Source organism: Lepisosteus oculatus, chromosome 11, assembly GCF_040954835.1.
Source record: "Lepisosteus oculatus isolate fLepOcu1 chromosome 11, fLepOcu1.hap2, whole genome shotgun sequence".
Classification (NCBI taxonomy): Eukaryota; Metazoa; Chordata; class Actinopteri; order Semionotiformes; family Lepisosteidae; genus Lepisosteus; species Lepisosteus oculatus.
Window position 1 is genome coordinate 22441726 of NC_090706.1, and position 12120 is coordinate 22453845.

The 12120-nt window shown below is 34.3% G+C and overlaps 1 protein-coding gene across 1 annotated transcript in view; it reads right to left on the reverse strand.

Annotated features, from left to right (window-relative positions):
* Positions 1–12120, reverse strand: part of LOC107077650 (collagen alpha-1(XXIII) chain) — a 72651-nt gene that overhangs the window by 12032 nt on the left and 48499 nt on the right. The window contains exons 23-24 of the mRNA XM_015349565.2: positions 5983–6009; positions 5507–5560 (exon numbers count right to left, since the gene is read on the reverse strand). Of these exons, the coding sequence (XP_015205051.2) occupies positions 5507–5560; positions 5983–6009 (81 nt within the window). The remainder of the gene's footprint in view (positions 1–5506; positions 5561–5982; positions 6010–12120) is intronic.

Below are 12120 nucleotides of genomic sequence, written 5' to 3' on the forward strand. Positions count from 1 at the left end.
ATTTTACAACTAAAGGGAAATTTTAGTAGCTGAGCATAAAAAGAAGAGGAGCATAATGCATCTGAAGGTCATAAAACATATTAATTTAGGAACATAAACATATTATGGAAACTGTATATTGCTGGTATTGGTAGTTTAAAGAAAAAATACACACACCAGTATTCCATTTCTCCCTAAACATATTAAGCATCAAAGTCTTACACATGGTTATTTCGGAAACGCTTTTACATGCTCCTTCTGACCATGTTACTGTACATTTATATACAGTACTTCATGAGAAAAGTTATAGTTTTAGGCTTTTCTGCGAATACGCTCGATATCAGAGTAAACAAAAGCATACTTTTAGAATTTTATTAATAGGGAATATAATATGGAATCGTGTATCTAAAGAAATTAATAACAATATAATTATATGCATGTACTGTAGCACAAACAGTAGTATAAGACTTTCTATTGACTTATAACCCCGAGGTCGGGTGTTCAAATCCAGCTATCACCACGAGTTTTCTTTTAACAAATAAACATTTCTTTCAAAACCAAAATAGCAACAGCATAATAGCAATATTATGGACACTCATTTGACTTTCTTATATTTCTAAATATCACAACATGTTAGAATCTAAGTCATTTATTAATAACAATGAATAGTTTCAAACTGCTACTGATATCATTATCATCAATATGTGAAAAAAGTTAATCCTGTTTTTTTTATGTTCTGTAGCTCAAATCCTGCTTAACTAAAAATTAGACACAAGAAGAGTATTATTGGACAATGTTGTGAGGCTAAAGAAATCAATAACAATATTAATTCAAAGATCTAAATATATTTAACACATTCGCCCGACATTAGAGGGTGTGTCCGCTTGCCTGCGTGGTGACGTCACCGACTTTCCCTCTGAACAGCTAGCAGGGACCTATGCCATGTAAATCCCTTTAGATCTCCCTTCAGATTTAAAAGGTTATTAATAATATCTTCAGTGTCGCATTAACATTGGAATGTTCTTCCAAGTTTAAAAAGAGGCGATACTCAACATGTCTCCTTCATACATTTTCAGTTTACAGACCATACAAGATCATTTTTTATGAATAATCATATCGCATTAAAATTGGAACACTTTTCACAGGTGTAAATCCACTTATTTTCTTACCGCTTTATCCAGGACAGGTAATAGTTTCACAACTCAACCTTCCCCCTGCCTGTCTGACTTTCTTTTTAACCCTTCTGTGCCCAAATCGCAGCAGGTGAGAAAGAAACAAAGTAAAACTTAAAGCATACACAAATGAAAATTAATATTCTTTACTCAACAGCTTTTTAAAAACAGCACCCAATGATGTTCAAATCATGATGTCTGTGATTTTTTTACACAGAAGACTGACACAGCTACTGTATATTTGGCTAGTGTGTATTGTCTGTTTAGGGTTCTGTAGCATTCCAGTTAATGTTGTGTTTGTACTTGCAAGGATAGCGATTAACATTAAAAAACATACTTGCTTAATACTGTCCAACTGAGCAATCTTGCTTTTATAAAATATACTGACTTTTTCATGTTTGATGTGTAAGATGCTGTAATACGGTTTAAAATGATTAAAAGTATAAACAGTATCAACTTGAATTATTATGTCTATTAATATAACTATCAAGTGGTATTAAATAAATACAGCTTTTTAGTATAGATTACACTTTTCTTAAAAAAAATTAAAAATAACGACTACAATCTAATCTTTCCACATTTGATCCCAAGAGGAATCACAATACGCTCCTGCTTTGTTTAGTGATGGTATGAAAAATAAATCTAAATGGAGAAAAAGCTATGCTGAAAGTTAATTAAGATACTTAGAAAACAAAAATAATGATTTACGTTGCATTGTCAGATTGTGAATCAATAAAGGCATTTAATTAATTAATCATAATTTAAAATGGGGCTAATGGAGACTCTCTTATTATTTCTCTCTTCTATCTCTTATTGTCAAAACTCGTTCAGTTGTGGTTCTTTTGGCTTCACGGAGGGCTTCTCACATAGTTAGGCATTCAGGTAGATTGGCAGGCAAAAGGATTAGTAAATATATTTTGTTAAAGTCAGTTTTTTGCGACACATAAAAGACATTTTTCCAGGAAAGATCGGATGACGAGAAAGAAAAATCACCCGTTTTTCGTGCACAAAAAGTGGTTATTAACTATCGAAATCTGTTTTTATCGCTTTTAAAGTCAAAAGCTTTTTAAGTCAATTTCTAAGCAGGAACACATCATTACATCTCATTTTTCATTTCTTTTTTTTAAATTAAAAAATTTGATTGCCCAGCCTAAGGGCGCTTATAATATTGTGGCATTATTATATAGGACGGACACAGTGACTCAGGCAGTCGTTGAATGAAAAACGGTGCTTTATTTTTCAGTACAGCTGGCATTTTTCAGCACCCCGCACTTTTTCATTGACAAAAAGTAATGCCACACTCTCTTGTTTAATGCACACAGGCAGCTGAAGCACCAAATCTCTTCCCGTAAGAATTCTTTGTCTCCATACTATGGCCGCTGTAGTGCAGGCTAGCTGATTTTTTGTAATGTGAACTCATCCCAATCCCTTGGTGTATTTATATTATATTCTCATATACGAGCAGAATAGGTTAATTGTCTTCCAATGAAAGAGAGGTTCCTTTCGCCTAAGACAGTCAGGAGACAGAAGAAACTCACCACACCCAGACTGTTACAGTAACTCAATCAAACTTAATAGCCTTGGAAATGAGATCACACTTTTGAATATATACTCAATGCTCCAGAGATGTCACACTTTACTGTACATGTCAAACTGGTTGCTTCCTATTGCAGATGTGCTCCAGCTGAGACTTTTTTCCTCATAGCACTTTACACTTAGTTTAAACTACCGAGTGAAATAGGTTTAATACAGGTTGGTAGCCGCATACAGCATGCGGAGGCTGCAAAGGAACAAGTAATAGGTTTATTCCATGCTGAAAACAAAAGAAAGACAACACAATGTTTCGGCCTTTTCAGGCTTCACTGTTCTGCTTCCTATGGTGATATATGGGTTTTTCGCACAAAGCTCTATTGATCAGTATTCCTCACGTTGTGAACGTGTGTACACAGCGGTCCCCCCGGGTTCCAGTTAGTCCGTAATTATGCATCAATTAAAAAAAGAGAATTAGCTCACTAATTTATGTGGAGGCTGTGAAAAGTTATGGTCTTTAAAATGCATGTGGTTTAAAGGCTTTCTGTGTTTCCCTTCCAAAGATATGGACAGAAGAATATTCGAGAGTGGTAAAAAAATGGCTTAAAAATGACAAAGTGAAGGCTGTGAAAACAGTCACCATGTACTTTGTACACACAGCAAATGTTTTTGTAACTCTAGGAGGTTTCGTGAAAAAGCTACAGGCATGCCAATTGTTTTTATTTTTAAATACATTTTAGAAAAGTGTCATCTATACAAAAAAGTTGCATTTAATACCACTCGATAGTTATATCAATAGAGATAAGCTCTCTATTAAAGCTCAGATCAAAGATCAAGCACAGATCAGAAAGCAATATCTCACACACTGGGACTGATCTGTGATCTGTGATGTAGTTGAGTGTGAATTGTGGTGCTCTAGCAGGCACAGCCAGCTGGCTGTGTCAAAAAATAAATAAAAACTGGTTAAACAACTCTTTAACATACTGTAGTTTTTGTTAACACAGGTTTATCAGTGAAAAGACCACGGGCATTCTCAGAGTAGAATAGGCGTACCTTCCAATGAAAGACAGTTCCCCTTCCCCCCACGGAAAGACAGATAAATGTTTTCACTGCCTATTTAGTAGCTATTCAGAGAGAAATGCGGTGACGTCACTGCGTTAACATGCATGCTCTTTAGATAACACAATTCCATATTATATTCCCTATTAGTCAAATTCTAAAAGTATGCTTTTGTTTACTCCGATAGCAAGCATATTCGCAGAAAAGGCTAAAATATCACTTTTCTCACAAAGTATATAAACAATATGGTCAGAAGGAGCACGTAAAAATATTTCCAAAATAATAATTAAATTCTGAAAAGTATGAGTTTCTTTTACTGTGATAACAAGCACAAGTATTCCTGTAAAATGGTAATCACTTAACTTTGAATGTTTTGTGATATTTAGAAAGACCAACAAATTCAATATACTGTCAATATTATTTATTATCAGTAATTATATCAGTAGCAGTTTGAAATTAATTGTTGTTATTAATAAATGAGCTGGATTTGAATACCCAACCTCAGTGTTATAAGTCGGTCACTTAAACCATCACGCCACTGACGCAGTCACGTGACAAGCAGTGAAACAGCCATAGACATATCGATAGAAAGTCTTATACTACTGTTTGTGCTACAGTACATGAAAATAATTATATCATTATTAATTTCTTTAGATACGTAGATATAATATATATTATATTCCCTATTAATCAAATACTAAAAGTATGCTTTTGCTTACTCCAATATTGAGCGTATTCACAGAAAAGCTTTAAACTATCACTATCACTTTTCTCACAAAGTACTGTATATAAACATACAGTAACATGGTCAGAAGGAGCACATAAAAACGTTTCCGAAATAACCACATGGAAGACTTTTATGCTTAAAATGTTTAGGGAGAAATGGAATACTGGTGTGTATTTTTTCTTTAAACTACCAATACCAGCAATAAACAGTTTACATAATATGTTCATGTTCCTAAATTAATATAGTTTAAGAGCATGTGAAAGGCATGGTGAATCAGAGATTCTCAAAACTTACCTTGTACGATTGGAAACGAATATGTGATCGGATCAACGAAATGCTGTGGTGTTACTTTTTGTCAATGAAAAACTAAAGTACTTTCGTTTACAAAGACGGTTACAAAAAATGAGGACCAGGGTAATACGTTGAGTTTACAGCTTGTCCAAGGTCATTCATTATTAGTACTATTAGTAATATCTTTGATGCTTAAAATATTCTGGCATAATTAAAATATTTATGATAAAGATGGTAGGTTGTGTACTTTTGTCCAACTGAGCAATCTTGCTTTCATAAAATATACCAACTTTTTAATGTATAATGATTAACATGCTCTTAATACACAGTTTAAATTTAAAGTCTAAAGAGTATACAACTTAAATTCTTAACTGAATAAAGACTGCCACTCAGCAGTGATTGGGATTCGAAACCGGGTGTTTTCTGGTGACAGCTCAAATGCTGTACATGAGAGGTTAAACTTTATTAGCTCCACCTGGCGGTTTTACAAGGTGAAACGTTTAACAATCTAATTTGCATATGGTAGAGTGCAGCATGACGCGAAATGAGGAGTTTGGATGCGACACGCCCACCACGTTGTACTGCAGCATACCACATGCTCGTTTTGAATGGCTTCATCTGTATGTCAGATCCTTTATCTAACATGAACCACTTTGTAGAAAGACATTAGTGCTGTTGTTTTTTATCAACAGACCAAAGCTGTAGCAAAGCAAAACCAAAAGGACAAAAAATTCTGGAGTCATCCCACCTTCTCGCCTCTCTCTCCTCGTTCGCCCTTTTCACCTCTCAGGCCAGGGAAGCCCTGCAAATAACAAAAGGTCCTGCTCTCAGGTTTGTGGCTTGTCATCTTTTTGGACATCTGGAGATGCCATTATTTCAGCCTGCTGGCCAAATACTATATGGATGCATTCACGGGAATCTTCCCAGAACAGTGCAATCCATACTGTCTAAAGAAAGCACCCCCTTATACAACTAATATTTACTTTTTATTTTTAATGCAGATGATAACCTGACATTTTTAAGACAATTTTCTAACAAGAAGTTGCAATACTTAACTAAAGAGACCAATTTCACCACACTACCTATTTACTTACATGCAGAGCATCTATCACTTTTGTACGGTTTCACTGGAAAAATACATTAAAAATTGCACCAGCTATAAAAACTTCTAAAAACACAATTTTCTCTCAAACAGATACATGAACATAAACATACTGTACTTACATCTAATCCTGGTTCCCCCACTTTTCCCTATAAAACAAAACAACTCAACAAACTGATCACAATTAACATGACAGTAAACGATATACTGAGTAACAGGGATGTATGATGTTTGCAACTAAGAATTAACTATAACATTCAAACATCATTAGAGAGCTCACTATGTTAAAGAAATTGTTAACATATCTATCTTTTAAATACTTAAGTGATCTCCTGTGAAATCGTTTTTCCACACTTTGATAGGTGAGCTGTTTAAAATTACAATCATATACAGATGCAGCCATTCAAAATGCGCGGGCGATACCACATTATTTTCCGGTGCACTGTACGCAGTCTACCGCGAGTTACCGTAAATTCTCCTATAATACCACAAGCAAAATAATAGTATCCGGAATTTCCGCAAGGTGGAGCTAATAAAGCTCAACCTCTCATGTCTGAGCTGTCGCCAAAGTCTTTAACGAAGATATTACTAATAGTATTAATAATGAATGACCTTGGACAAGCTGTAAGTGTAAACTCAAAGTATTGCCCTGGTCCACATTCTTTTTTTCATTGACCATCTTTGTAAAAGTAACACCACAGCATTTCCCAATCACGCATTTGTTTCCAATTATGCAAAGTACAGTAATGTTTGAGAATCGATTCACCATGCCTTTCACATGCTCATAAAAGAGATTGATTTAGGAACATAAACATATTACCGTATGCAAACTGTACTGTATACAGTATGTATATGTATATTTAATGTCTTAACTGTGCCCGTTTAAGTATTGAATATTTATATGGAATTTTATCACTGAAGGGAAATCTTAGTGCCTGAGCATAAAAAGAATAGGAGATCCCACTAATATGGAATCGCGTATCTAAAGAAATTAATAACGATATAATTATATTCATGTACCGCAACACAAGAATAGTACACACTGTATATTGTCTGTTGATAATGTTTCTGTAGTGCTTTTTCAGCACTCTGCATGTGACCTTGCCGGTGGCTCTGTGGGTTAAGTTCCTGACTCCCATGTCAAATGGTCTGTGATCGAATCCCACTGTGGAACCATGACTTTTTTTTTTAACAAATATTTCTTTGAAAAAATGAAACGTTTCCCTTGGTCAGAGATTAAATAAAACGTCACTCGCACCAAACAAATTTATATTTCTAAATATCACAACATGATCGAATTTAAGTCATTTTAATAACAATGAATAGTCACCTATGCTAACAAAATAAACATTTATATTGATTTGAATTGCGTTTTGATTTAAATCGTAAACGCGTGTTTAAATATATGTGTTTTTTGATTCACAATCAGACAAATGCAACATAAATTGATATCTTTGTCTTCTAAGTATCTTAATAAACTTTCAGCATAGCTTTCTCCCCGTTTAGATTTATTTTTCTTGGGATCTTGGGATCAAACGTGGAAAGATTAGATTGTAATTATTTTTATTTTTTAAATACATTTTATAAAAGTGTAATCTATGCTAAAAAGTTGTATACCACCTGCTATAAAGAAACATATTGTAATACTTTCGGTTCGGATAGGACAGACACGAGAACTCAGACTTGCGGAGTTAAAGCAAGTTAAAGCCTTGATTTTATATATCACCTTTAAAAGTGGAATCTCAAAGCAAAGTAAATACCCCACACTGATTGTCATGCTAATAAAGCACCTTGAATTGAATTGAATTGAGGGAGAGAGGGGGGAGGGCGAGCGAGAGAGCCAGGACAGACATGCAAATAAGATACACTCCACAGACATTCACAACAGCAACATATCATAAAATGTTAGCACATACAGTTATTACTTGGTTTTAAAAGTGCATTGAAATACAATATTGCTGTTGTTGCTGTTATTGTTGTTTTTATCCTGTAAAGCGTTTTGAGAAGCCACCTTTAAAGGCGATATATAAAAGCGCTGGTTCCACCGGGGATTCAAAAATTTATTATTTTTAATCGTGTATCTAAGGAAAATAGCAGTATAACTTTGTTCATGCACAAACAGTGGCATATTACATTATTAATTTGGGTGTCTCCTCTTGCCAGAAAGCTCTAAAATGCATTTTGAGTGCGGTTTTTAAATAAAGCTGATACAGTTTAGACTTATTTTAAACTGTATTACAGCAGCACAATGGACAATGCAACGTAACTTGCAAAAATGCACTTGGAATCTGTCCAAGCCCTACTTTGTCAGGCATTTTCTTTTACTGCAAAGGACATAAAAACTCTCTTGCTTTTAAAAGAGCGTTTCATAATTTCTAACTACGAAAATTATTTAAACTGCGACACTTATCATTCATTCCATTCCATTATCAGTCTTCCATTTCTCCCTAAACATTTTAAGCATGAAAGTTTTATGAAATGGTACCCAAATATGTGATTGCTGTATAGAATAAATTTTAATTTAAAAAAATTATTTAACACGAAAATTAAGCTGGAAATCTCGCCCCCTTCTACTTTGAAAATACCTGTGAAACTGGTTTAATTCGTCACAGCCAGCACTCCCGCAGAGAGGGGGGTTGTACTCGTTAATGTCTTAGCCGGAACACATCATTATATCTCATTTTGTATTTCTTAAAAAAAAATAGTTTGCCCAGCCCCTATTGCTGTTATTGTTTTTATCCTGTAAAGCGCTTTGGGGAGCACAGCTTTCTCATCACTTAGATTATTTTTTGATACCATCCTTACACAAAGCAGAAACTTCTTGTATTTTCCGATGACATACAAGTGGAAAGATTACAGATTTTAATCGTCTTTTTTCTGAACCAGGGAAAATCTGATCATGTTTCTCTATAACAATAATAAAAAACTTTATTTTACATATCACCTTTAAAAGTGGCATCTCAAAACAATACAGTAGACGTAAACCACAGATTACAAAGTAAATACCCAGACAAATGCAAACGCGTTTTTAATAAAATGCTTTTATTCATTCAGCAGAGAGAGAGCGTAAAACCTGGGTGTAACAGCTGTTCCTTTTCTGATCACTTGCTCTCTGGATAAACGTCTCGCCTGTCCTGTTCTTTGTTTTCCTAATTTGCCGATTATGCCTGCTGCGATCCACTCCTACCCTCACACCTAAAGAAGACTATTTTAAATTTCTTTGCACGGTCCATTGTGCAATTAACCCTTGTATTTAAGGTGATATCACATAAAGGTGATATGTAAAATAATGTTTTTATTATTGTTATAGAGAAACATGATCAGATTTTCCCCGGTTCAGAAAAAAAGATCTAAAGTACTGTACTGTATACTAGTTTGTCACTCTTCTCATCCCCTCTTTGCTAAATGGCTTTTGAATAGAGTCACATGAAGACAGAGGTGAAACATCCCTACACAGCCCTGTCGCAGTACACGAATATAATTATATCTTATTAATTTCTTGAGATACGCGATTCTTTTAATACAGTCTTTGCTGTGCTCTAGAGGATCCTTGTGATATTTCGAGCTCTGGTTGAATGATAAGTGTCGCAGTTTAAATAATTTTTGTAGTTAGAAATTATGAAACGCTCTGTTAAAAGCAAGGGAGTTTTTATGTCCGTTGCAGTTTTTTTTAAACTGAACTTGTTTTAATTGACTGAGCTCCGTGCTGTACCACACAATGTCTGTTCTTTGCGCGGTCCATTGTGCAATTAACCCTTGTATCATGTTCATTTAACTTTGAACGTGTTGTGATATTTAGAAATACCAACAAATTCAATATAGTGTCGATAATATTTACTATTTTCGTTTTTCAAAGAAATGTTTATTTGTTAAAGAAAATTCATGGCGACAGCTGGGTTTAAACCCTGGGCCTCCAGCATGGAAGGCACACACCTAAGCCATTACACCAGCGTGCCACTTGACAACTTAAGATGTAACTGAAAAGGGCAGGCAAAATGTCTTCACGTAATCACAGGTGAATAAGTTAAACTGATGCAGACTGTTACAAAGAAAGTGGACCATGGTAATACTCTGAGCTCACAGCCTGTGTAAGATCATTCATTATTAATACTAATAATAATAATATCTTCTGTAAAGACTTTGATGCATAAAATATTTATGCATAATTAAAATATTTATGATAAAGGTGGAAGGTTGTGTACTTTTGTTTCATGATTAACATGCTTTACACAGTTTAAAATTATTAAAAGTCTAAAGAGTATACAGTACAACTTAAATTCTTAATTGGAAAAAGATTGTCCCTCAGCAGAGCAGGATTCCAAACCCGGCATTTTCTGGTGACAGCTCAAATGCTGTACTTGAGATGTTAAGCTTTATTAGCTCCACCTGGCAGTTTTACAAGGTGCTTCCAGATACTTTTATCATAACATGAGGTATGATGCATTATGATGCCTACCGCGTTTTGACGCAGCGTACTTCGCGCGATTTGAATGGCTGTATCTGTATCTCATTAAAAAGAATGACAATTCAGTTAATTACAATTTATCTATGGGAATGTACAGATGCAGCCATTCAAAGTGCGCGGTACAGACACGTACCGGAGGTAATTGGCGTCGCGCATTGTGACGCACAATGACGCGCGGTACCGCGGTACATGATTGGTTGACCGACAGGGACACTCGTGGTCCGTTGGTCTGTCGTAGAAAGATTTACAGTAAATGTCTTTACTGTGCCCGTTAAATGAAAAGTGATTAAACCTTTTCTATGAATAATAATTGCGCTCGTTATCACAGTAAAAGAAATGCATGCTTTTTAGAATGTGATTAAAAGGGAACATAATGTGGAATCACGTTTCTAAGGAAATTAATAAAGATATTAATTTATAGATCTTAATATATGGAATTATATAGCTGGTAGTATTACTGTAATCCACTTTCTTTATTAACATGTTTCATTTTTAATTTGACTCATTCACGCATGATGAATTGTGAGAGGGTGATAGATGGAGACAAGACGGAGGTTCTGTTATTAATTTCTTTAGATATGTGATTCCATATTATATTACCTAATAATCAAATTCTAAAAAGTATGCCCTTCTTTCAGTTGGGTATGCATGATTAGCAACAAGGGGTCATTGTTATGATTTCTCTATTATCATCAAATGCCTCAACTCGTTCACTTGTGGTTATTTTGAAAACATTTTGACATGTTGCTTTTAACTACATTGCTGTCTATATTGTAGCAATAGACAAAATGAAACTCTTGGAGTTTGTAATGTAGGGCACTCTGAATGAGTTAAACTTTGATGCAGGACAAATAAATGTATTTCCCGCAAGCTAAGCTACAGTGGCAGTACAGTAGCAGTTTGAAATTATTCATTGTTATTAATAAATCACTTAGCTTTGAACATGTGATATTTAGAAATATAAAAAATGTAGTGTCCATAATATTTGCTATTTTAGTTTTTCAAAGAAATGTTTATTTGTTAAAAGAAAACTAATGGCGACAGCTTGGTTTGAACCTCTGGCCTCCAGTATGCAAGGCACACACACGTAATCACAGGTGAATGAGTTAAACTGATGCAGACATTTACAAAGAAAGTGTATTACTGTGATAATTTGAGCTATATGAATATAATTATATCTTTATTAATTTCTTTAGATACATGATTCCATATCATATTCCCTATTAATCAAACTCTAAAAAGTATGTGTTTTTTTACTTTGATAACGAGCGCAAATATTCATAGGAAAGGTAAAAACATTGTAACATTTTATGAAGTATAAAAAATTAATATAATCAGAAGGAGCACGTAAAAACTTTTCCAAAATAACCACATTATGTAACTCAATGAAAGACTTTGATGCTTAAAATGTTTAGGAAGAAAGTGGAATACTGGTGTGTATTTTTTATTTAAACTACCAATACCACCAGTACCAGCCATTTACAGTTTACATAATATGTTTATGTTCCTAAATTAATATTGTTTATGACCTTCACATGCATTATGCTCCTCTTCCTTTTTATGCTCAGCTACTAAAATGTCCCTTTAGTTGTAAAATTCCATATAAATATTCAATATTAAGTAGATTAAAACATGCACAGTAAAGAGACTAAATGATTAAATAGTTTCACTAACAACCAATGCACCACAAGTGCCCCTGTCGGTCATTTTGGCCAGCCAATCACTGCGGTACTGTAGACAATTTAGTTGGTATGGGGTAGTACTGTGCATTTTGAATGGCTTCATCTGTATATTA